At 43.5% G+C, this 23,428-nt stretch overlaps 1 protein-coding gene across 1 annotated transcript in view; it reads right to left on the bottom strand.

The window, feature by feature from the left end:
* Nucleotides 1-6,710: 6,710 nt before the first annotated feature.
* Nucleotides 6,711-23,428, bottom strand: part of UBASH3A (ubiquitin associated and SH3 domain containing A) — a 26,092-nt gene continuing 9,374 nt past the window's right edge. The window contains exons 4-14 of the mRNA XM_080376709.1: nt 21,737-21,935; nt 20,930-21,099; nt 19,852-20,060; nt 18,919-19,045; nt 16,881-16,989; nt 15,346-15,468; nt 14,459-14,551; nt 13,251-13,395; nt 9,309-9,415; nt 8,683-8,789; nt 6,711-7,777 (exon numbers count right to left, since the gene is read on the bottom strand). Coding sequence (XP_080232835.1) covers nt 7,640-7,777; nt 8,683-8,789; nt 9,309-9,415; nt 13,251-13,395; nt 14,459-14,551; nt 15,346-15,468; nt 16,881-16,989; nt 18,919-19,045; nt 19,852-20,060; nt 20,930-21,099; nt 21,737-21,935 — 1,527 coding nt within the window. The 3' untranslated portion in view covers nt 6,711-7,639. The remainder of the gene's footprint in view (nt 7,778-8,682; nt 8,790-9,308; nt 9,416-13,250; nt 13,396-14,458; nt 14,552-15,345; nt 15,469-16,880; nt 16,990-18,918; nt 19,046-19,851; nt 20,061-20,929; nt 21,100-21,736; nt 21,936-23,428) is intronic.

Raw genomic sequence — 23,428 nt, 5'->3', positions numbered from 1 at the left:
TATATCTCTGCAACTTTTATGATCTCAAGCGTGTGCAGTATCACGTGTATGTGTGTGTGTGTTGCAGCTCAGTCACATGTTTCTTATTTACCATATAGCCTTCCTGAAGTTGTTCAGAGGAGACTCTCTACTGATCAGGGTGAGGAAGCAGATCTGTAACAAATTTACAGGCCTGGAGCCTGAGGTAGAGAGGTGCCAGCAGGTAGCAATTTGCTTTTGAAGCAAAATAACTGGTTTTGGCCCGGTAGGGGTAAGAGATGTTATACTGGTATTGCTGAAACAGATAAGGAAACGAGCCACATTAAATAAATAGAGTTTATTACTCCTTCTGTGCAATTTTTCTCCTATCAAAAATGTCACAGTGAGAAAATTCCTATGCAGTCTTTCCCCTCCTATCTTACATGTCATTTTGTTCACAGTTTCTTATTACACTGGTGTGACTTCAGTGAGCATTTTTAGAGGTGGTTATCTTTTCCTCTTTTTGCTTGCTTTAGCAAACTACTGCATTTCTGTTATTGCTGTAGCTAGATCAAAGCACACTTGGCTTGCTAATGTTGGGGGCTTTGTCTTTTTATAAACAACTAAAAATGATTAGTTTACTTCCTAGTTTTAATATATTATATTGTAAATTTGAGAAATACCTGGACAACGTATTTCCCAACTCATTGCCATTTTAAAGTATTCTTCAGGTCAAGCTGAATTAATTCTTGGATGATTTAGATTACCTTTTCCCCTGCAGCACTGTACTGTTATTAGTACGTGAGTGACCTCCAGTGGTATACCTGTAAAAAAATGCATCCTGTCTGGAGTACAATCAAGGAAAAAGGTCTGGAAGTCTCTAATGTATTACAAAGTGCTCCCGAGAAATTGGCTTACCACCAGTGCTTTAGTTGGAGGAGACATTTCACTGTATTTTCCAGAAATACCTTAAGGATAATTTGGAAACTAGTTAATAGTAGTTCCTTCATTCCTATCTTGGAAAGGACCCCCTGCCAAAACTTATTGCACAAAGGTGTGTTAATGCCCTCTCATCCTTCTGCCTCTTAACTCTTCAGTAATGAAGAAAGACAGTTTAGTACAAGATACTATGAAGAAAATTAACTCCATCCCAGCCAAAACCAGCACAGTATCCCAAAAGGTGATATTCCTTGAAAGGGTCTTTGGTGACATGCCTTGTTCAGCCTGTAAGCCCAGCAAAAAGGTTATCTGTAATCTGCTTCTGTAAGAGACATAAGAAGACATGACTAGACTCTGTAAAGTCATGCAGCGCTCACAACCCTGCACCAACTCACATTCCTGTGCTAACTCTTCACCCAGCAGAGTCCTTCACAGGCTTGGGGTCCCAAAGTTGTAGCCACATTGGCACAGTGCTGTGTCTGAGCTAACAGACACCATTAGCACTTAAGGTAAAAAACATCAATGTTGCTCTGTGCTGAGAGCATCTCTCCAGGTGTGGCATGGACACAGGTCTGTGCATGAAGTGCTGCTGAGCCATGAGGGCAAATGAAGCAAGGAACTACAGCGCAGATGCAGGTGTCTCTGCATTTCAGTCCTGCAGAAGAACACAGAGAACTGCAGAATCTGAAGCTTTATCGTGTACATAAGGTGGGAAACAAAGCCATAAAAGAGGTTTACACCTTATTTTTCTACTCAGAATACACAACTTGGTTCCATTCCTGAAGGTGAGCAAATGTTGGTGAGTCATTTGCCAACCCACACAATCACAGAGGTTTTCACCAGCAGAGGTATATCCACAAATTACTCTTAAGAGGCTTTTAAGTAGCACAGTTACTGTCATGTACTGGAGCAGTTTCTGAACCATCCTCAAGTACAGTGATTTTAAACTAAACATCACAGCGTTTAGTAAATTAGCAACTTTCTGACCCAAGTTCTGCGGGACCACAAAACCCTATTTCTTGAGTACATCTAGCTTGGTATTTTTTATAAAAATTGATGCTTGGGCAAGATTTTTTTGAATACATTTGTTTTAGATAATAGGTTACATTGCACATGGCATTTTTCCAATCTGTGTATTATTTATTCAGCTTTCTAGCCCACAGTTGGCAAGAGAAACCTGGCAGAACACCTGGGAAATGATATCTTAGGATCAGACAAATTTAGGGACAATTGAGCTTTAAAAGACAGAAATAAGGCCATTGTATTTTAAATGTGTTCTATCAAAACTGGATTAATCAATTTTCATAAACAGATTTGCAATAGAAATTCCTGTTGTGAATTAGAAAGCATACATGTATTAGTAGCATCTCTCTCTGCTCTTCATTCCTAGGCCCAAGCAGCATCAGAATACTGAAATGCTACAAGTTTAGGTCCTGGTTTTCAAAACACTTAATTACACGAGTTGTTCCATTAAGGAGGCACTTTCAGGTGGATTGTGTTGAATGCTTTTAACAATATGGGTTTGGTTTTGTTCTTTGCATCTGTAGAGGTAGGTGACACTGCCTCCTGGGTATCCTCACTGAGAACCCAGGAAGCTCAGGGAGATCCTATTTAGAAGTTTTGCACAGTTTTTCTCCAAGTTTTTCTTCTAACTGGGTGTTAGAATCAAGACACCTGAAGTGTTCTCCAGACACTGTGATCTCCACAAAAAAATGGACCGCAAACCCCAATGATTCACTAAATCCTTCATGTTCCCCATAGTACAATCTTTCATTTGTTCAAAGCTTTTGTGCTTTTCTAAAGTTCGAAGAGTAATGAACATTTTAATTTTTAATCACCCTTTAAACAAAGCACTAAAAGGTCAAGACCAGACTCACATATTCTTCTGAACTCACAATAAACAGCTGCATACAGTCTTTTTAAAAATTTCCTTTTGTTTCAGAGCACTGCAATAACAAACCTCTCAGGAGACAGACAAAAATCTACTCGACTGCTTTAATCTCTGCCTGATGATTTAAAATTGTGTAAAGTGAATAGAAATAACTATGGTTCTGAGTCAGCAGAATTGCACATTCGCCTTGCACCAGCATCAATGCTGACACAAGGAAAAAGATTTAGAAAAATAAGGAACAAAACAGCCATAGGATTTTTTTTAATCTTGCTTTTCAGAAGAATGGGATCCAAATCTCTATCCAGCAGTTCTGCCTAAAAGTAGTCACAAACAGAGATTTCAATGTTACTATCCTTCCAAAGCGTATGGAAGGAGCATTCTTGTTCAAAAAAATGCTGCTCCTCCTCCCCATCCCTCAATCACACCAAATCTTTCTTAGTCATGTAAATCTGAAGTTGTATTTTCCCACAAGGTGTCACCATATATTAACTTCACTGTAGGTCTTTACCAAAAGAATTTATATTTTCAGTTTTTAAGATATAAAAACCCCATTCAGATTCTCTAGGTAGTACTAGAAACATTTATTAAAGTACATAATTTTATAATGAAATAGATACCATTAAAGAAAATTGCAATGGAGTAAAGCAACATCTATTTTTTGAAGTTGCATAAAAAATCAAGAAAATAATTTCCTATTTCTTTTGCTTACTAGAAAAACAACTTTGAAGCTTCCAAGGAAATTTTCTTCATTTCACCCATGTTCAGTGATCAGTTTCGTATTATGAACACACCACGTCAGTAATTCTCTCTCTTTCCTAAGCGTTAGATTTGCAACTAATAACCCTTGTATGTTAAAGGTACAATTTCAGCTCTGATCTTCTAAAGTGTTCTTTAGAGCTGAATCTGTGCTCGCGTGGGGTCCCAGGAAAGCCAAATGCAGGGTCCTTGTGAATAAAAGAGCTTGCCCTTGCCCTTGCCCTTTCAATATTAAGGCTGAGGTACAGTTTGAATGACTTTCTATTTCTGTTACCTGTTCTTTCTGTTCAATTGATTTGGACAGTAGAAGCAGAGAAGTCTTTATAAGTTACAGACAGTATTTTGCGACTAAGCATTTGTCCTCACCTGCTTAGCACTGTGGTGTCTGGATTAGAAACCATCATAAGACAAAGATTTAAATCCCCCAAACGCTCTTTCCCACATGCTCTGAAGTTTAATCAATTGCATTCACTGCAGTAAAATTCATTGGAACACATCTGTATTGGGGTGGGGGAAAGCGTAGTGGGATTTTGGTCCAAGCATCTTAGCAATCTGCCTGTTAAGTATGTTTATTTTGCAAATAGTGTTGTTCGTGCTCTTTGGACATTTGATTAGATGCCAAGATACGGTGAATTGGTTGCATCCTTCCTCCATGCCTTGGTCCTTTCCCGTAAGAAAGGCCCTACCAGACAGAGAGGCACTTTGCCCAGCTGTGTCCTTCTCTTCTCTTGGCACTGCCTCTAGAGCAGCCTGCATGCACTAGTTTGAGATAGGAACTTGATGCATAGTAACAGGATTGCAGTGCCATAAACTGGATTTTAGTAACCTGATTTCTGCATAGCAAAAGGATTGAAAAGCAATGAGAAGTATTTCGTTGCTGTATTGTACACAGTGGCAGCAGCATAGGAAAGCTGTTCAAAGAAAGGAGATGATGCTGTTCTTGCAGGTTACTTTTCACAACAGACCCATCCTGACAATAATTCTGATGTCATTGGGTCAAAGAAGAGATATCATTTGGTATTTTATTTTGGTGTTTTAAAATAAGGCCCAGATTCTTAACCCAAACTGGTATTTGTGGCACAATCTAGGATTAATTTATAAAAGAATTACAGAAAAAAATTGCCTACATTTTTTTTTTTCTATATTTCTAATATTCCACATTATATGTAAAAAGGTAGAGGAAAGTTTCTCATTAAAGCACTTGAAAATTTATGTCACTAATTCTTTAAAAATGACCAATCTTTTAAGTGGCTTTGAAGACTCCTGTTCCTGAAGGGAGTTTCCTTTTTCTCTTCCTTGTCAGTGCCAACTCCATACCCCACAGGCAGGTACGTTGTGTAACAAGGAGAGCACAGGTCTCACCTGCCTCTGGCTCCATCCCCAGGCAGGCAGTGTGCCACCATGCCCTGCTCTCATGGAGTATCATTTGAGCAGCAGGCATTTTCCCTTCCCATGTGAACCTGGAGCATCATTGTAACTCCCACCCATCCTTATTTTCATCTGGGTTTTTGTTTCACTTGAACCAGCCTCTGTGCCTGGGCCACCAAGGTTGAGACCTCCCCTTATGCAATGCACACACACGTGCCCCGCTGGAGAAGAAAGGCAATCTCAACGACTTGCCTGCGTTTCTTCTCACATAGAAAGGAGGGATCAGACCCAGTGCTGGAGGAACTCAAAAAGCTGAAAGCAGGTAGGCTGAAGCCTGGGACACAGCCTGCAAAAGCTATCTCAGAAGGTGGCTTTTCAGAGGTGAGGGACAATGGTAGCATGGACCATATCAAGTACAGCGGCTACCAGATGTTAAAACAGAGCCACGTCTCTATCCAGAGGCTTTATCCCTAGCAAAAGCTCAACCCAGAAAGACACACCAACACTTACACAATCCTGGTGCCACACAACCCCAGGCCCTGGTCAGAGCTGGGACCATCTCTCACATGCAGGTTTCAGTCTGGAATGACAGATTCTCAGATGACACCTGTCCTGTGGCTTGAAATTGCTTGATGAAATCAGAGCAAATCACACCAAAAGCATCAGCTTTCATGGAGAGGAAAGCCCCATGGGTGCACTGTGAGGTGGGAGCTGACTTCTCTGTGGGCATTGAGCTTGAACCTCCTGGGAGTGACTGGAGGTGTCAGGTGCCAGGGCCAGGTCCTTGCCCCATACCACCCTCATTGCTCCACTGTCCCCATTTGCCCCTCCCTTCCCACTTGGACAGGTTCCTTGGTGAGGAAGCAGTGCCCAAAGGGGCTGCTTTTCACCAACAGAAGGTTGGGCTTGCCCCTGCATCTGGGGCTGAGCCCAGCCTAAGGGAGCAGGTGGTGTGATGGGAGACCCTTGCTGGCTGCTGTTAGCTTGGCTGATTGCAAGGCAGAGATCTTGCTCCCTCCCTCATCACCTTGCTCTTCCCCTGCATGCTCATTTTCTTGTATCACAAGGCCTTTTCTCAGCTAGACCTCTGACTCGCAGCCCTCCCTGAAGACCACAGAGGAGACTTGCCCACTGCCTTTGGGGCTCAGTGCAAAATTGTCCCTCACCACACCTGCCCCTCTCAGCTGACACGTGTGTGCTGGGGCAAGCTGTGGAGAAGTAACCAAGCCACAGCCTTCTCAGTGCTGTAGCAGCATCCTTCTCCCCCAGAGCAAGAAGAGGCTGTGATGACACCTGGGGGTTTTATCTTTTTTCCAGTGCTGCATCTGTAGCCACCCATCTCATGCGCTCAACCTGCAACCAGCAATGCAGTCCTACACCCTTCCTTGCATCTCTTGCTAGCTAAAGTGCTGCTGTCTTGGCCCTGGGGCATTTGATGTTCACTTTAAAATTATAGCTCTTGTCAGAAAAGCAAGAGTTCACCAGAGCTGGGAAGTCAAAATGAATCATTTTGGGTGCAAGACTGAGATACAAAGTTTCCACATGCACAGATAAGGGTGCTTGTCAGACACCTCTCAGCCCCAAAGCCTGAATGTCGGTTGGGCTGTACTGCATGCATGCAGAGATGTGTCAAGAAAGTGCAGAGAGATGAAAAGTGAAAATGAAAACATTTTTAGTCACGCTAAGAAAGAAAGAAAAACCTCCATTTTTTCTTTTCACTGAAAGAAACACTTGTCTTTTCCAGGAGGTAGTTATCTGAGAGAATAACTAGAAAGGAAAATTAGAAAGGAAAACAGACTGGGAAGGCATGTTCGTATTTATGCATGAAATGTCAGGGCTACATTCCCTTAATCAAACAAATCACCAAGGGAAGAGCTACAGAGACCTTTTGGGTGACCCACCTAATAGATATGTCACCATTTGTAGAATTCAGCACAGAACTGCACAAAGCAAAGCTGTTGTCCTGTGAGTGCCATCTCAGGAAGTGTTCAGCAGTTAGAGTTGCTTACATCATGGTTTTGTCACCAGTACAGTAACACAGGACATCTTTCTTTGTCCCAGTAACAGTAAAGCAATCAGTTCAGTTTTCTTCAAAAAGGAACCATTTAGTCCCCTTTGCAATATAGGTCACTCGAGAATCACTGAATGGGGAGCTGTTGTGATAGAAAAAGGATTCCCTTTGCAGAAGAGGTAAATAAATAGTTAATGTGGTATTTGATCTCACAGAACTGACAGAGTGAACAGGAAACCCAGTGGCTTTAGGTGGAGCTGGTCTCCTCTTTGGGTAGGAGATGACCTTTTTTCAGTCCCAGTTTCACTGCTTGTCTGAAAATATCCAAGTGCATGAAAAAAAACCCAATTCTTACTGGATATATTTTGGTCTTTGAAAATGCCACAGTGTCTACTTTAGTGCCTTTAGCAGTGGGATTTGTAATCAGGTAGTTCTGTATTTATCAAACATTGTTACTCTCAGGAAAGGGTAGAAGGTTCTTCACCACCAGAAGAGTTATTTCTCACTCGCATGCCCGTTCCTAGATTACTTCTTCTCAGCCACTGAAATAAAAACAAAATTCAGGTGCTAAACTCAGAAGAGTTTTTCTGTGCTTTGACAACTCAGAGGTTTTGATTTACATCCTCTGTAAATCTTCTGAATGAATCACTGGACTGTGCTGAACCATAACCTGTCTTTGGCTCATTTTTGACAATGGCAAAGGCAGAGCCGGCCTTCTAATCTTCCACGATACCATTTCTCCAGTTAAATGCTGCATTTGCTCCATGAGTTAACGTCTTCACTGGTGGGTTGACCATCTGCCATTTGTTCTCCTCTTTCAGCTCTTCGCAGAAACACATGCCCAGCGAAGGGATCTAGGAAAGAAGTTACCAGTAGTATTATTAGCAGGGTCATTGCTTTGACATGGAAGAGAGGGCTTTGCTACAGAAGAGAGCACACCCTGAGACTGTTCTGGAAAGAGAGACTGGAACATTTTACTACTTCTGAAATGAACTAAAAACAGACTGGAGGCCTGTGGGGTGAAAGCTGAACTTGTGTCACCACCCCACATTCATACTTGGATTTGATGATCAAAATACGTTTGCTCCTTCTTATGCATTGACAGTGGTAGTAAAAATATATCTAAAGGCTGAATTTTCTGGTCAGTCATACCAGATCAGATGGTAAGGAAAATGAGGGTGAAGAATTCTGCCACTGGTGATAATACACCAATAAAGTAAGCCAAAACCCCCATGGTGACCTAATCTCAAACACAAGCCCCACTTGTGAAGCTGGCAAGAAAACCCTTCTCCACTTCATTCTGTGGCTGAGCACCGAAGCTGTGAATTTACAGTGACTCAAAACCCACACAGCTTGTTAAGGAGCGACTCACTGGATGTAGCTGCAGGTTACACTCACACCACCATGGGGAGGGGAGGCAAGGCTCTTAGCCATGTTTCTAAAGGAAGGAGGCTAGCCTCAGGTGGAGAGGTTTGTCTTGTCTGTAGGTGTCACCTGGCATTGACTTTCCAGGGGAGCTGGACAGAAACCTTCTCCAAAGGCTTAGCTGCTAGTCACATACTGTTCGACAGGAGAAAATCCTTCTCTTGACCTCCAGTGCTTTGCTAAAACTACATGAGACCATGCCATTTGTAATGAGAAAGCTAATGTCATTGGTATTGGCACGCAGTTACATGCATATCTTGCTGTGTAAGCAGGCTCCTCACTAAAAGTGTAATAAAACAAAAAGAAAGCTTCCTGCTGATAAAAAACCCCTTACCTTTCGTACCACCTGGGCAAAGTCACTGCTGTCTCTGGTGGGAAGCCCTATCAGAGGTCGGATGAAAGATACTAAGGAAGAACCATGGCCCACAATGAGGATGATACCTGACACACCAGAAAAAGCAAAGAAAATTGGTAAGGGAGCTGCAGCATTGTCAGGTTACCCATCAGCAGATGAGTATAAGGCTTTTTTGGTGCTGTTCATTTTTGCAGACCTCTTTGATAATGTGGAAGTGTGTATTGTGTTGGTCAGAAAAAATCTGGTGTGTTGTGGGTGTGCCAGCTAGTGAGAGAAAGCATTTGCTAGGAAAAGCGAAAAAAAAAGCTTCCCAGAAAAGTAAATTGTCTTATGCTGAGCTACATCCCAATGTACAAAGACCAAGCAAAGAGTGTACTCTTGCATTTTAGTACTCTACTGTCTCCTATTTAATTTTGCTTTTTCATTTCTATCCCATAAATTGCATGTATTTTAATTTAGCATAGCCCAGGACAAGGACTAAGAGTCTAACTTAAGCTCTGTGCAGTACCAACAACTTGTGTTAAATGTGTTTCTGTTGGCAAATCTCTGCCAGTTGCTGTTACTGAAAGTGTCTGACAGGACACACAAAGATCTGAAACTTCTACCTTTGCTGGTGCAGGCAGTGATGATCTGTTTTATAACCGCAGAGCTTCTGCTTACAAATTCTTCGTAACTTTCCGACGGCACCAGAGAAGAGAGTGGGAAGTTACCCCTGGCAATAAAATCACAAATATATGTTAATCTAGATAAAAACTGAGACACTTAGCACCACTGAATGACTACACCAGAGAAAAGGCACTTCATTAAAGGGATATAGCTTTATTTACTGACTTGGCTGACATACTGCTACCTCAGCTTGCATGGAGCATTAGCTTCCCCCACAGTCATTGCCATTAAATCTTATGGCTAAATCTCATAGCTCATAAAGCACCAGATGCAGGGAAAACCATGCTTTAATAAAACTTGTAGTTTACAGTGGAGATTATTTAAAGTAGGATTCATGCCTAAGAAAAGCTTAAGCTTTAAGCAATTCTGTCAGCAGGGACCGCTGCCCAGCTATGGATTGCAGATTTGCAGAGCTGCCCAGCTCTGCGGTTCTCACCAAGTTCAAACCAATGTGAGACACTGATGATTTGAATGCTCTCAAGATTTGGCATCTCATTGATAGGGTCTTTAACAAAGCAAATCAAAATCTACAGCAGACGAGGCAATTGCAATACACCAATCCTAAGTATCTGAACACTTCCACAGAGTCCAGGCATTCTTCTGCTTTTATATACTAGGGCTCTTCAGGAGCTGAGTAAGTATCTTCCTGAAGCAGTAAGAGCCAGATCTTCAAACTGCTGCAAACCAGGGCAGCCCCACAAGACCAGTAGGGCCTGGGTTGAGGGATGCCATGCACCCTGCTCAAACCCATCCCAAGGCTCTGCAGCAGCTTCCAGGACACCAGCTCAGTCCAGCCGTGGGAAGGGGACTGGGGGCTGCCCCAGCCCAGTGGCAGTGGGGAAGAGCCTGCAGAGCCCTCATGTGCGGGGGCTCGTGGTGCCAAGTGTGGGCAGCTGGGAACACCAAATTTCTGATGGTGGGAGACCCTAACAACTTTCCTAGAGCTGTGGGACAGGCAAAACAGGCAGCAGGGACCATAGTAATTTGCTGCCTCTCAGCAGGCTCCTGTCTTTGATACCAACCCTCTTAGCTGATGCTTGAATCAGGCCTTCTTGGCAACAGATTAAAACCTCCCCAAACTCACTTTCTATTTTTTATGTGATCCTCTTAATCTCTGGGGATGGGAAGTGTTTACTGCTATAGCTGGCAAATAGTTAGCCATGTGTTTGTGATACAATACACGGTCTTAATTTATTTTCTTCAAGTAACTGCCCCCCCCTTGCCCTGATTTGATTGTCTCATTGTTCAGTGAATAGGCAGGATGAGATTAGATTAATAAATTGTAGTAAGGTATGGTATCACAGTGTACTTTCACAGGTGAGTCTTCAGTGCATTATGTCAGCACAAAGGGCAGAAGTAGAAAACAGGTGGTAAAACCGTGTGAAAGGCTCACGGTGGATTGTTAATCATAGCTCAAATTAGTCCTGGCTAGGTTGGACAAGTCTAGACTGGGGTATTCAAAACTAGTCCGCTTTTTGGCGGAGCTGCAAATTTTTTTTAATGCACTGTTCTGTTGGTACCTCAGTCCCTTCAGTATTGACCCTTTTACTAACCAGCCATCCTGCAGCAGAACTAAGCATCCCCAGCACTGGCCCAGGTGGTTTGCAGGCTAAGTAGCAACAGGAGTGCACAGCCCAGGCCAAGGTCTTGGTGGGAGTGCTGTGTCCAGGTGTGAGTGCTACAGGGCAAGTGAGCTGAGGACCAACAAGTGAAAAATCCAGAAAGGAGCTGCGGGCAGGGGTCCAGAAAGCACAGCCAGCGAGGGAGGGTGGGAGGAGTTCAGCTCAGGGGAGACTGAAGAAAGACACGATAGCAGTCTGAAAAAAGTTGTTGTGAAGAAGGGTCTGTCCTCCATGCAGAGGATGAAGAGGAAAGAAATAAGTGGCTTACACATGGCTGCCAGTCTTTAGCAGCAGGAATGGGAAAGGCAGAGTGTACCCTGCTTTGGGACAGGGAGCACATACCAACTCTGCTTCTGTGAAAGCGTGAGAGGAGGGAGAGGCAGAGTTAATCTCACCCAGATGTAGCTGCCTACCACTCAAGTGTCTGGCTAGGTCAATGGAGACAAGTAAACCCCTTCAGAAGGCAATTCATGCTATCTTAAATGTCAGACGTAGTCTATCTAAGATGGGAAAATCAGTCTTGGGAGCCCCTTCTTTCCACCAATGACAAGGCTGCCAGCAAAGAATCACAGCCTAGGCACCCAGCTCTTAGATGTCTGCAAGTGGTTGCAGCTAACCTCAAGCTGATTTCATCTCAGCACACAATGCATGGGCAGCAAATGTTTCAGCACCACTCACATTACCTCTTAGTGGCACTGGCAACAGGAGAATTTGGGTCAGGTCCACTGATGGCAGGCAATGATCAGGGACTTAACCTAGTTGAAGGTTGTCATTTGCAGTGGGTCAATATGGTAAAAATCAGTCCCTGGGACCTGAGGATTTTGAACCCTGCATGCAACAGGAAGAAACTGGCATCATATGTGCAAGTTTATAGCTCATCCACCCTATTTTTGCCTGGACCTGATTGACCTGTGAGGGGTCTAAATCCAGTAGTTACCATTGCTTCAGAGCTTCCTCTTTGTACTTCCCACTGCTCTGCATTTGCACATTTTTTTTTTTTTTTTTAAGGCAAGTGATTTTGTACCAAAACACCTAGGAAAAAACAGTTTGTTGGTGGGAAAACACAGCAGAAAGCACTATGATCCAAGAAAATGAAGGATTTCATTCCTTCATACAATTTCAAACGAAGACACTTGCTTGGCTGTAAGAAATGCATTGAGACGTGAGCAGTTTCCTTTCCCCCTTTCTTGTATATATGGGAAACCCCAGAGATACGCACTTTTATTAGCTGAGTAATATCCTGGATCTGGCTGTGCACTGTGAACACAGAGCAGCCTGGTTTGTGAGCAAGATGAGGAGCTAGATTGAATGGGAGGCTGATTTCCTGCCCTGCTGTGGTTTGCAAGTGCTCAGAAAGGGCATCACACACCCCACACACCCCTCCCCAAGTTATGAGGGCCCCAAAAAGTCCTTGCTGAGCATAGTGTTAATCTTTAAGCCGTTCAAAACAAACCCCCTCCCGCATCCCTGACCAAATTTATCATGAACATCAATGATAGTAAAAGGCTGTCACCCTGCCTGCCTCCAAAACCAGAAGGGCAGCTGGTACGTGTCAGGCTCACCTCTCTCTTCCCAGACCCTGTGTGGCTCTGTCCTGGGGTGCACGGGGGTGGCCCCTCACTTTCCCTTCCTCTTGTTTCAGCGACACAAACCCGTGACATTTCAGTGTGGAGCTGTGCTCCTTGCCATCTCCCAGCCTGTGCTCACCCCCTGACGCCGGGCAGACCTCTTGCTGCTGCCCTGCAGACCCTCAACAAAGGGCTCACTGACTTTTCTGAAACCACAACTTTTCATCGCTGAAAACCAGCACGTTATTTACCTGACAGGTTATTCTTCCCATTTCTAAACTGTGCTTCACATGAGCCAAAAGTAAAAAACAAATGGCTGTAACACAACTATGCTCATGCATGACAAATTGTGGGCCGGAGCCAGCAGATGAAGACAGCACCAAAGCATGGCTGGTCCTGCGCACAAGTATCAGATGTTTGTGCACGTGCAGGTGCACCCATGTGCTATATAGGCACATACTGCCAAGCGTGCACATGTGTCTCTGTGTCAGAGCAGCAAAGTTGACTCCTGTCACAAGACAGCTGACAACATCACATATTTTGGGAACAGATCATGCAGGCTTGACTTTGATCAGAATCACCCCATTTTTGCAATGTTTGTAATGGTTTATGACATTTAAAAAGGTGAGGAGATACTTTGGGGAAAAAAAAACCCCACCAAAACTTCAACAGCTAGATATGGAGCAATTACCTGTAATTTGTATCTATTCTGTAAGATGCCTCTGCCAGTTCTGTCACAGTCATGAAGTTAGGAATTACTTTGCTTGTTTCCCACTTAGTCCATTCAAACAGTCCTGGTTCCACCCTGATTTTGATTTTTTGATCTAATTTAAGCCCTGCAAGAACAAGGAATATTTCTTAAGGAGAGAAAAGTACATTCCAAGTGTTACATTCAGGCTATACATTTTGCCTTGTTTGCTGTAATGCTTTCATTAATGAAAATAAATAACTTATTGTCAAGCAAAAGAGGATCATGTTGATTAAATGAAGCCACCATTATATTCTTGTCTGATTAATACTAAGGCACTACAAATTATCACTTTTATTATTATCACCATCATTATTATTATTTCTGGAGCTCTCTTGTGATGATCTGCAAGGGACAGAAGAAAAGACCTCAGTAATGTTACAGTCTGAGTAAACTTTAGACAGGAAAAGTTTTTACCATTTTTATATAACATTTTTCTCAGTGGTCCTCGGTGGGGCAATAAATTGCCCTTCAGAGTTAGAAATGGAATTATCTTGTCAAGAGATACATTATTTTGTTGATAATTCTCAAGAGAGATTACTGAGTGTCACTAGTTCCCAGAAGAAATGCACTCCCATCGTAATTCTGAGGTAAACATGGTAATGAACTGTGAGCCTATGACAGACCTGTCCGAGCAGACAGGAGAGGGGAAAAAAAAAAGAAAGGGAGAGGGAGAAAAAGGAAAGATTTTCTGCAATATGAAGGAATTACAATAGTTTGGCTTGCAAAGGCAAATGCTTTCAGGAGAAAGCTGTCTTCCCTGATTCACATACCTATCCTTTGGAGCACTGGAAACATCTGCTTTTTGGCTCAGAATGTTTTCTGGTAAAGGTGACAGTGGTGATGAGCAGCTACTAATCTTGAATTCAACTGGATGTGAAACGTCTCTGTTTCATACAACATCAGATTCCATTTTAACTAGTGCCTACTAGAGTTAGTGGGATCGCACTCTGCAGACCATACATGTGGCAGTAGGTTTATTACTGCCTGTATTACCAACTAGACAAAACCATCTTGTCTTCCCTGCTTAAATATAGCAACAAATAACCACAAAGTCGTACATTTTAATTGCTCATCTCAGAGACTTCACAGAAGTTTCACAAAGATGTTTTCACTGTGGCAAAAGCACCTGGTCGGTTTTGCTGCCTTACCCTGCAGTACGTGTTGAGCTGTCTGTATGCAGCGGAGAGCGGGTGATGAGTACACATAGCTGACTGTCACCTCCTGGTCCAGCAGAGCTTCCCCTGGATGGGAACAGCAAAATGAGTTACTCTTTTATCAATCATGACAGGTGAGAAACTAGTACAAAATACTTTCTGCGAAAAACAGCTTGGAGCTTTTCAGTTTCATTGACATGGGATACATTGACAGTTCCTTTCTATTCGTTTTTTCACACTGTTGACTGAGTTCACTAAAAAGCTCACTCTGGTGGCAATAGGAAGTTTAAAATGAGCGTTGGAGAGATAATTATAGAAGATTCACTCCAAATCTGCAAACAGCGATTAGGCGTTTGGCTGTCTCCACCTACCTGAATCATCAGACACAAGCATTCGCACCAGCCTTGCACTGTCACAGTCAGGCACGCTTGCTCAGGGAGCAGAAACAACGTCGTTTGGTGAATGAAATGAGTCAGACTAACCCATACAGCTCAGCTGTCAGGTACCTGTGATGAGGTGACCACACTGCTGACCATGAAGCTGTTTCCTCTGGCCAGCCCCTTCGCTCCTCACTGCCCATTCAGCAACAACTGCATACGACACTAATCTGCAGACAAGCAGCAGGGCATGGGTAGTGTTGCAGCTTATTTTTTTCAACTTTCTTTGCCAGGAACTGGCAGAATGGGTCCCAAAGATGAGCAACCAGCCATGCTCTCTGTTTTTCTGTTTAAGAAGATCTTGCAGTGGTTGCCCATAGAGGTGTTACCACAATGAGTGCTGCTAAAAAGTTTTTCTACTGCAAAACCAGTACGAGCTTTTGCAGATGATGAAAGCTTGCTTCCCAAACCCTTAAATTTGCAGTAGTATATTATCCAGCTTACCTATAAGCCTTGACTGGAAAATACCACAGCAAGATATAGGAGGATCATTTTCAAACTGCTTCACGCTATCTTTCCGCTTCGGCAGGGTGGAAGGGAAGTTCAGATCTGCTCTGTAGTATTTTCCTGAAATGAGGTTGGACATTTTGCCACAGCACAAGGGAAGCAGCAGCTGAACACACAGATGGCATTTTGTTATAATGACTTCACTTCAACTGAATGGTTGGATGGCCGGTTCTGAAAACTCAGCTCAGAGCAGCATCTTGGCTGGCAAATGGAACAGGTCAAATCTCGTTCTCTGGCCACGAGGGCAAGTGATGAAGCGGGGCACCTGCCCAAGGAGCCAGTCTCTCTTCCCTCCACCTCAGACACCCACGCTGTCTGTCCACTGGGGATGGACAGTGATCTGTGCTCTCCCCAAACCTCACCTGGAAGCCACCTGGGCAAAGGGGCACTGCCATCAGCTGCGACCACACCAAGGAGACAGCGGATAACTAAGCAGTTCGGGGGATTGCGGGGCACTGCCTGAACTCAGATGCCTACAGGATCACTTCAGAGAGACACTGACTGTGTCTGCAGTACTGATGAAAAAACTCTGCAGTGACTGCTATTATCTTAAAGAGATCACATTTTAAAGTCACAACACTGGCTTGGGAAATCACCTGTCCTAATAAAACAGCACCTTTTCTGCAAGCTCTGAAGGAGCAAACGTGGGGGAGAGAGGGCAGGAAAGTGTGCAAATTCAGCTTTGTGGGGCTCACATGAAACAAAAATCCACTCCTTATGGATATTCTTTTACCATTGCCAAAATAACAAAAAACATTTCCACTGAAGAAAAATGAAAGCAATGAATAGGTTATGCAGCCAGAAGGTACCACCCTCATCATCCAGTGTGAATTTAGCACACTTAATATAGGAGATCTCCAGCGTAACAAAGGAGACTTTCAGCATAAAGCACTCCCTTCTGAACTCCCGTCTTCTTGTTGCCCTCCTTCCTCCTGACACATATTTCCCTCTTCTGGGTCAGTTTTCTTCACCTGAAAACATCCTTTTTTTGAGAGAGAGGGCCAACAAATTCAGCTTTTAATTTAGCTCAGTGCTGACATCTCATTTTCTCCATGGATTGCTCTTGCTGCTCTTCCCCAGGTTTGACTGGTGACATACTGTGACTGATGAACAGACCGTGATTCTGACTCAAGCACAGAAACGTGGAGGGGTCTGACAACCACCACCACCTTGTGTAACGAGCAGTAGAGATCTTGTGTTTTGTACATCTGTCAGCGAGACACACATCCATCAGTATGACAAGATCTTTGCCTGTTCCACAGCATTTATCCAACATAAACATGGAGGACTTTAGACCATTGCGAGCTAGTTATATGCAGGTCTAAGCAGTGCTGCATCTGACTGGCTACGTTACTCACTCTTTTGTGTCAGTGTTTACATTTACACATAGGAAATGGATTTTCTTGTACGCATTACTGGGGTTAATTGGTTTTGGTTCCGATTTGCTAAGATCCTCCCATTATCTTACTTACCATCTGCAGTCAAGCACTGCTGAAGCCAAGATTTGCCAAAGACTTGATCAACTCCTTCCCCATGGCGCATCACCAGCACGCCTCTTCGCAGAGTGGCATTCTGAGACAGCTGTGTAAAAAGGGGTTTCATTATGATATTAAGTGTAACCTGCATGAGAAGTTTCGATTCCTGGATGCTGCCTGATGGAGGAAGGAACAGTGCCTGGGAGGTTTATAACAAGCACAGAGTGGGAAAAAAAGCTGCTGTAATAGATATCTGTCTTCAGGACAACAGGAAGCCTGACTGGCTTTCAACTGAAGACATAGGAAAGAGATCTCTGACCTTCATGGGCTACAGATTAGGTTTTAATTCTGCGTTTACGCTAGTGAAAGGTAATGTTGATAACAGATCTTTTAATTCCAGCGTGGGAAAGAATTATAGTTTTAAGGTATATCATATGGTTGATATAAACAGAGGAGGGAAACTAGCTAAAATTTAAATGGTAATGTTCTTTCCTACACCAAGACTAACACCAAGCTTGTCCTTCTTTTCCTAATGAAAACACTACTTCTACATTTTCATAGCTATATGGCTGAGTCAAAAGTGAACCCAAATCAGAGGCCACATTTTTACTCAGACTGTACGGAATTATAAACAAGTTTGAAGTAGTTTGGGTTTAGTATACAATGCACGTTAAATACAGATGAGAAGATAAGGAGGAACAGGTTAAAGGCTTTAAAATTTTTTCAGCAGTAACCCATTGCAACATTACTGTGGCAGCCCTGAGGTTAGCGATATGTATCTGCAGCAGCAGAGAAGGGAATTCTTCAGAAGTGGTATGAGATTTGTATTCATGTATTCTACTAAACGCTATAGCATTTCTGCCATGAAACATGAATCAACTGCCACAAGATCAGAGTTTGAAACTAAGGTTTCGTGGTCTTGCTCTTCTGCTTTGGAGGAACCCAGAGGCTGGGAAAGCTCTAGACTGGAGACCTGCACATCTGCAAAACATTTTCTTCAGGCCACTTAGTGTCTCTGCCACAGAACTGAGCTAGACAAGAGCAATAAAGACCCAGTGGAAGAATGTGTGACTGACAGAAGTTTCTGTCTTACAATCATACACGCAGCATCCTGAGAGGCCCCAGGGTGGAAGTTCCCTCAAGGTGCCCTCATGTTTCTCTGATGTTAACACAAATAAACCTGGGGTTATCTCCCATCACAGCAAAAAGAGAGGCTGTGGGGCCAGCAAGCCCAAAGGCGTTTCTGCAGCATGTCAGTGTGCCAGAAAGGACTGCTGGCATCCCTGACAGTCAAAGCCAATAAGGCAATGCAGGTGCAAACATGCCATAGGTAAAAAAACCTAAGTCATTTGTCTGGCCAGTCCTAACAGAATACTAGTGGAAAACCTGGTAAAAAAATGATACGTGTTGATTTTGAAACTGGGACAAAAACGTAATCCCGTCAGTGCTGCCAGCCTTTCAAGTGAGCTGTTCTCTTGCTGCATTTCTATGCAGTTAGTTGCATTAGCTATGTATCTAAAAACACAAAAGAAGATGAACCATTTAAGTGTGCCAAGACATGGGACCATGTAAACCACCAAGGTGACATCCACAGAATCTGGGCATAAAGTAACAATGAACAACAAGCCTAGTTCTGCTCTAGTTACTCTGCTGTGAACCCATATGAAAGTCAGAGGAAGTTGTGCCTCTGTGTCACTTGTCAGACATGTTACGGTATCTCTGCACAGCTTGCCCAGTAAGGTTTTGCACAGAGAAACCCAAGCAGAGAGCTCATACGTTGTGCTGTTATGACAGGAACGAAAAGGGTTTTATGAAAGAAAGCAGGAGTAATGTACATCATATACATTACAAAATATTTATGAGATATACCATACGATATGAGCATGTGTGTAAAATATATATGTGCATTACAACATAGCATGAAAATGTGAGGGAGAAAAAGGAAGATACTATTAAATTTACTAAATGCTTTTAAGTAATAATATATCTACACAAGCACATGGCAACAATAAGAAATGGAAAAAAACCCTGTTACCTGAAGAGAAAGTACATTGCTTACACTCCTTGATGTACTAGGATTATGGACTTCTCCATTCAGCTTCACATTAGGTTCACTTTCAGTTTGGGTGAGGAATCTTGAAGCTGTTGCAAAAACATATTCCCTATAGACAGAGCAGAAGCAATACACACACACAGACAGATGGACACACAAAATAAAAGGGATTTTAAGTCATGATTTTGTCTACAGGCACATGCAAGTCAGGATTCATATTCCATTCAGGGATTTTTTGCACACTTGCAATCCACTTCATCACTTTGCTCTTGAGTTAGAATATGCCCAGTAAAACTAAGTTTGAAATACTATGAACTTACAGCATGTTCAAGCAGGAAATACTAGTTGGTTGCCTCCTGTCTGCCTCTGAGGACTCAGCAAGTGCCCCTACACCTCCCTTCTTAGAAAAATCAGCTCTAATCTACAGGTAGCATCAGCTGTGCTGTCAGCTGCAGAGCAAAGTGCAGGAAGCCAGGCAGATGCCTGCTGATACAGGGTAAATCAACAAGATGAGGGTGGGCTCAAGGTGGTGGAGTAACCTTTGTGTGGTTTCATTTTAAGTTCACTTTGGAAGCTCTTGAAAGAAGAAGAAAGCAGTGAGCCAGGCTGAAGGCTCAGCCTGCCCAGCAGAGTGTGGTCTTTTAAAATTCATTAGGATGTCTAGGTTGTTCAAGAGCAAACAGGGGTCATCCCTTGAGCAGCTGAACTAATGAACTCTGGGTGTCTGTGGGTATGTCCCCTATCTCTTTTCTTTCAGAAGTCTCAGCATTCCACCCAGACACACAGGATCCTCTCCTCTGCCCATGCCTCGGCTCCCGCCTGGCAGCCCACAGCTCACACAAGGAGGAACACTGCCATGGCTCCGCAGCAGAAAAAGTGACTGATACAAAGCAACGCCATGAAACCCCAACTCACCTGTGCTTAACCCACGTGTCCGACTCATTGGCCCTCTCAGTGTAGTTTTCGGGAAGAAAACCCCTGCAGCCAGTCCGATGTGAGGTCCCGATCACCCAGCCTTCGCTCACGTCAGACTGCTGCGTCGGGTCAACATAGATAAAGTCCCCGGCATTGATCATGAGTTCATCAATGTTCTGGGGCTTGTACTGGAATAGGGCTCTCAGTGTCTGGGGGGAACACACAGCAAGGTCAGGCTGCTGCCCAGAGTCCACTGTGGACATGACATGACAGTTCAGGGGATGCTTGTTCAACTACTGAACACAGTGACCAGTACTATTTTCCAGTCTGTGATGTGCTCTTTAGTGGCACTTCGGCAGAGAAAAAGGAAGACGCTACCGCATTTGCAGTATGTGTAAAAATAGGCACTTGGTTTTCATAAAAATACTTTTTTCCTGTAACTAGTACAGGCTTACTTGAAAGCAAACATGGCAGAAGTGCTATCAGCTATTTTTGTGCTTACTTGCAGCTCTCCTGCGTGTGACCAAAATCCAATATGAGACTTGTGACAAAGTGATATACTGAACTGGCTAAAAGATGTTGATCATTCCATAATTTAAATTTGGAAATGAGAACTGGGAAAGTGTTTACTGGTTTAAGTAAGAGTCTGTTAATCATCAGCAAGAACTGTGCCCTGCTCACTGGTATTTAATCTGGACAGTTTTCATCATGGCTGGGACAATCAAGAAAACTAATTTTACATAATGGAACTTTACTGCAAAGCTGTGATCTGACAACTCTTAGCAAATATTCAAGGATCATTATTTCCCGTCTCTTTTATTTTCTCAAGTCATGGTAAGATTTTTTTCTGCTGAAGTTTGGAATTATACCTTGCTGACATGCAGCTCAAACAGCCAGCCATAAAGGTATCTTCTACTGATCGATGAGAACAGTTTTTCAACCGAAAGAGGTGTTTGAAACAACAATGCTTTTTGAAACACTGTACTGTGCATGCACTGATTTTCTTCAGGAAATAAAAGGCAAGATGACTAGCAAAAAGTCTCACCATGGGTTCAAGAAATAAATCTGATGACAGTACCTGGTAATGCACAAAACGCATGTCCCGTGAGTAGAGAGCAGCTACCCACTGGCAGGTCTCCCCTGGGTTAATGCATTTGGCCAGTTGTTCCAAAGTCTTCTGATGGTGAGGATAAAACTTGTGAGCCAAGGTAAGGTGGAGCTGCTTTTGGCAGGGCTTCACACGGCAATCTAGGAATGAAACAATCATATCACAACATAGAAGAAAAGGTAATTTAAAGCTCTTCTTGCTTTATCCTACATGTTTTGCATGATGCAGGAAAAACTCATAGTAATTAGTACCAGAGTAGATGATAGTTTTGCAGAATGTCATGGTTTTGATCATGCCAGAAAAAAATGAGCAGAGCTTGAACTCCTCTCCCAGTCTGAGATGTATTGAACTTAGTTCTGCCAGATGAAGCTATGCTGGGGCTGTGTCCCTTCAGTCTCTACTGGTGATGCAGTTTTCCTTTGCTGTCACTGGAGCGGGAATTAGGGCATATTTCTCAGGGATGCAGTTGGGCCATAGGATGATGGGAATGGACGTCTGGGAATAGGGAATATTATATCCTTGCCCATCTTGGATATTCTGATCGATGGCCTATAAAGTTACACAGTCAACCATTTCAGCTTCTAGACAAAAGCACTGTCTCTTTGAAGTCTAAAACATGCTCCCCTAGCCACATTGTTTTCAAACCTGTAGGAGGAAAGGGTGCTTTCTGGCAGTGAAACATCAGCTAAGCTTCCCTGGAGACACAGGAAATGTTTTCAGTAGCATGCCTAAGCATTTGTGCTACAGCCTACCCATCTTCCCTGATGTTGGTCCTACCTGCCAGGGCTGAAGCCTCTGACGAGAATGCCAGAGCAAATTCTTTGAGGATATTTGCATGGCTGTCACCAATGAAGAAGCCAAGGTAGCTGGTGGATGAATGTAGTGAAAGGGAAATGGCTGGTGGAAAGCGCTGTAAAAAGCTGTTACCAACTCGCTTTAAGATGTCATACAATAATTCCACTTTCTGGTCTTCACACTGAAAGAAAACAGAGGAGGAGCAGGCTTTACCCACTGGCTCAACAGCCGCTACCATAGCCTGTGTTACACAGCAGCACTAGAAAACAGTGCGGGCATTAGAATTCCTGAGAAAGACCTGCTAACTTGTCTGGGACTCCTGGTATTAAAATCTGTACTGTTGGGCAGTCCGATCTGCACAGTATCCTGGTGCTGTACGAGGAGATGGAGCATTCTACCAGATGTTATCTACTCTGGGTGGGAAAGAGCCAAAAGATTTTACCATCTGACAGGTGTGCAGTAACCTATCTGAAACGAGGCAGGGATCATGATTTTCCTCTTCTAAGTAAGAATTTGTGTTCTTATTATCCTACAGTCCTTAGCTGAAATTGCTCCTGGTAAAAGTTCAAGATCTCAGATGATGAGCAACATACCTAGCGAAATTCATAAGGCATCTTTGTCATTATGATCCTTAATGCTCTAATCACAGCAAATTAAAAGATTGAACAGAGCCATGCTTCCACAAAAGAGTGACAATTAAGCAATTTAAGAAGTGAAGAGACAAAGATGGAATTTGTGCCATTCAGCCAAAGACAGGAACATTAATGATGCTCCATTTCTGAGCTGCCTTGTTCTCTTCCACAGAGCTATTTGCTCCTTTCAGCCTTTATACTGGGCCAAGTTGCTGAAGGGGAAGAGCAAAAGAGAAGAAAGGAGCTCCTCCTCCTCCTTCTCCTTAGACAGTCTTTCTCTCTCAAGCATTTCTCAAGCCACAGGGAGGACAGATGCACCAAGGGGACACTGGGCAGGCTGGGCTGGGCTGGGCTGGAGGTGGGATCCTGCACCAGGGCAAGTGCCATACAGCAGGCTCCTCCAGGGCTGACAGGTCCAGCAGCTGCAAAAGATGTGGGAGTCAGGAAACAGGAGAGGGCCAGGTCAGGAGAAGGAGGTGGGAGCCAGGTCAGTGAGTCTGGCTTTCTGCCTGGGGGGCAGCCAGGTCAGGTCTTGCTGCCAGCCAAGGAACAGCAAAGAGCACCAGAGGGTGCATTTATCACTAGAAATATGGTACCTGAAATGGGGCTGAGATGTGCAATGTGAGGGTTCCCATTCAGTTGTCTCTTCCCGGGGCAGGTCTTTATAACTTGGCACCTTCCAAGAGCATGGCATTCACTCTGTTCTGTATAATTGTGATTAACAGCCACAGGGTACCATTCAATATTTTGCAACAAAACACTCTTATTTTCACTGTTTATACTTAGTGGCATGGTTTAGCATAGAAGTACGATTAACAGAGTAATTTTTGTCCAGCTGCTGTAGCTCACGTCTGTTTCAGTGCATTTCAGTGGCAGCATGTTCATGTGCTGCACCATCAACATGGAAAACTGGATTCCAGGTGGGTCCAGAGTTTTTCCAGATCAGTGGCTCTTTGGTGGTCTTTGCTGGTAGTGGCATCTATGCAAGAGAAGCAGCTCAGCTGGGAAGTTCTCTAGAGGGCTACCCAACATTCAGAAGGTC

The sequence above is a fragment of the Falco punctatus genome, assembly GCF_963210335.1.
Source record: "Falco punctatus genome assembly, chromosome: 2".
Classification (NCBI taxonomy): Eukaryota; Metazoa; Chordata; class Aves; order Falconiformes; family Falconidae; genus Falco; species Falco punctatus.
Note: the sequence above shows the minus strand (reverse complement) of the source record. Positions and strands in the feature narration are given on the sequence as shown.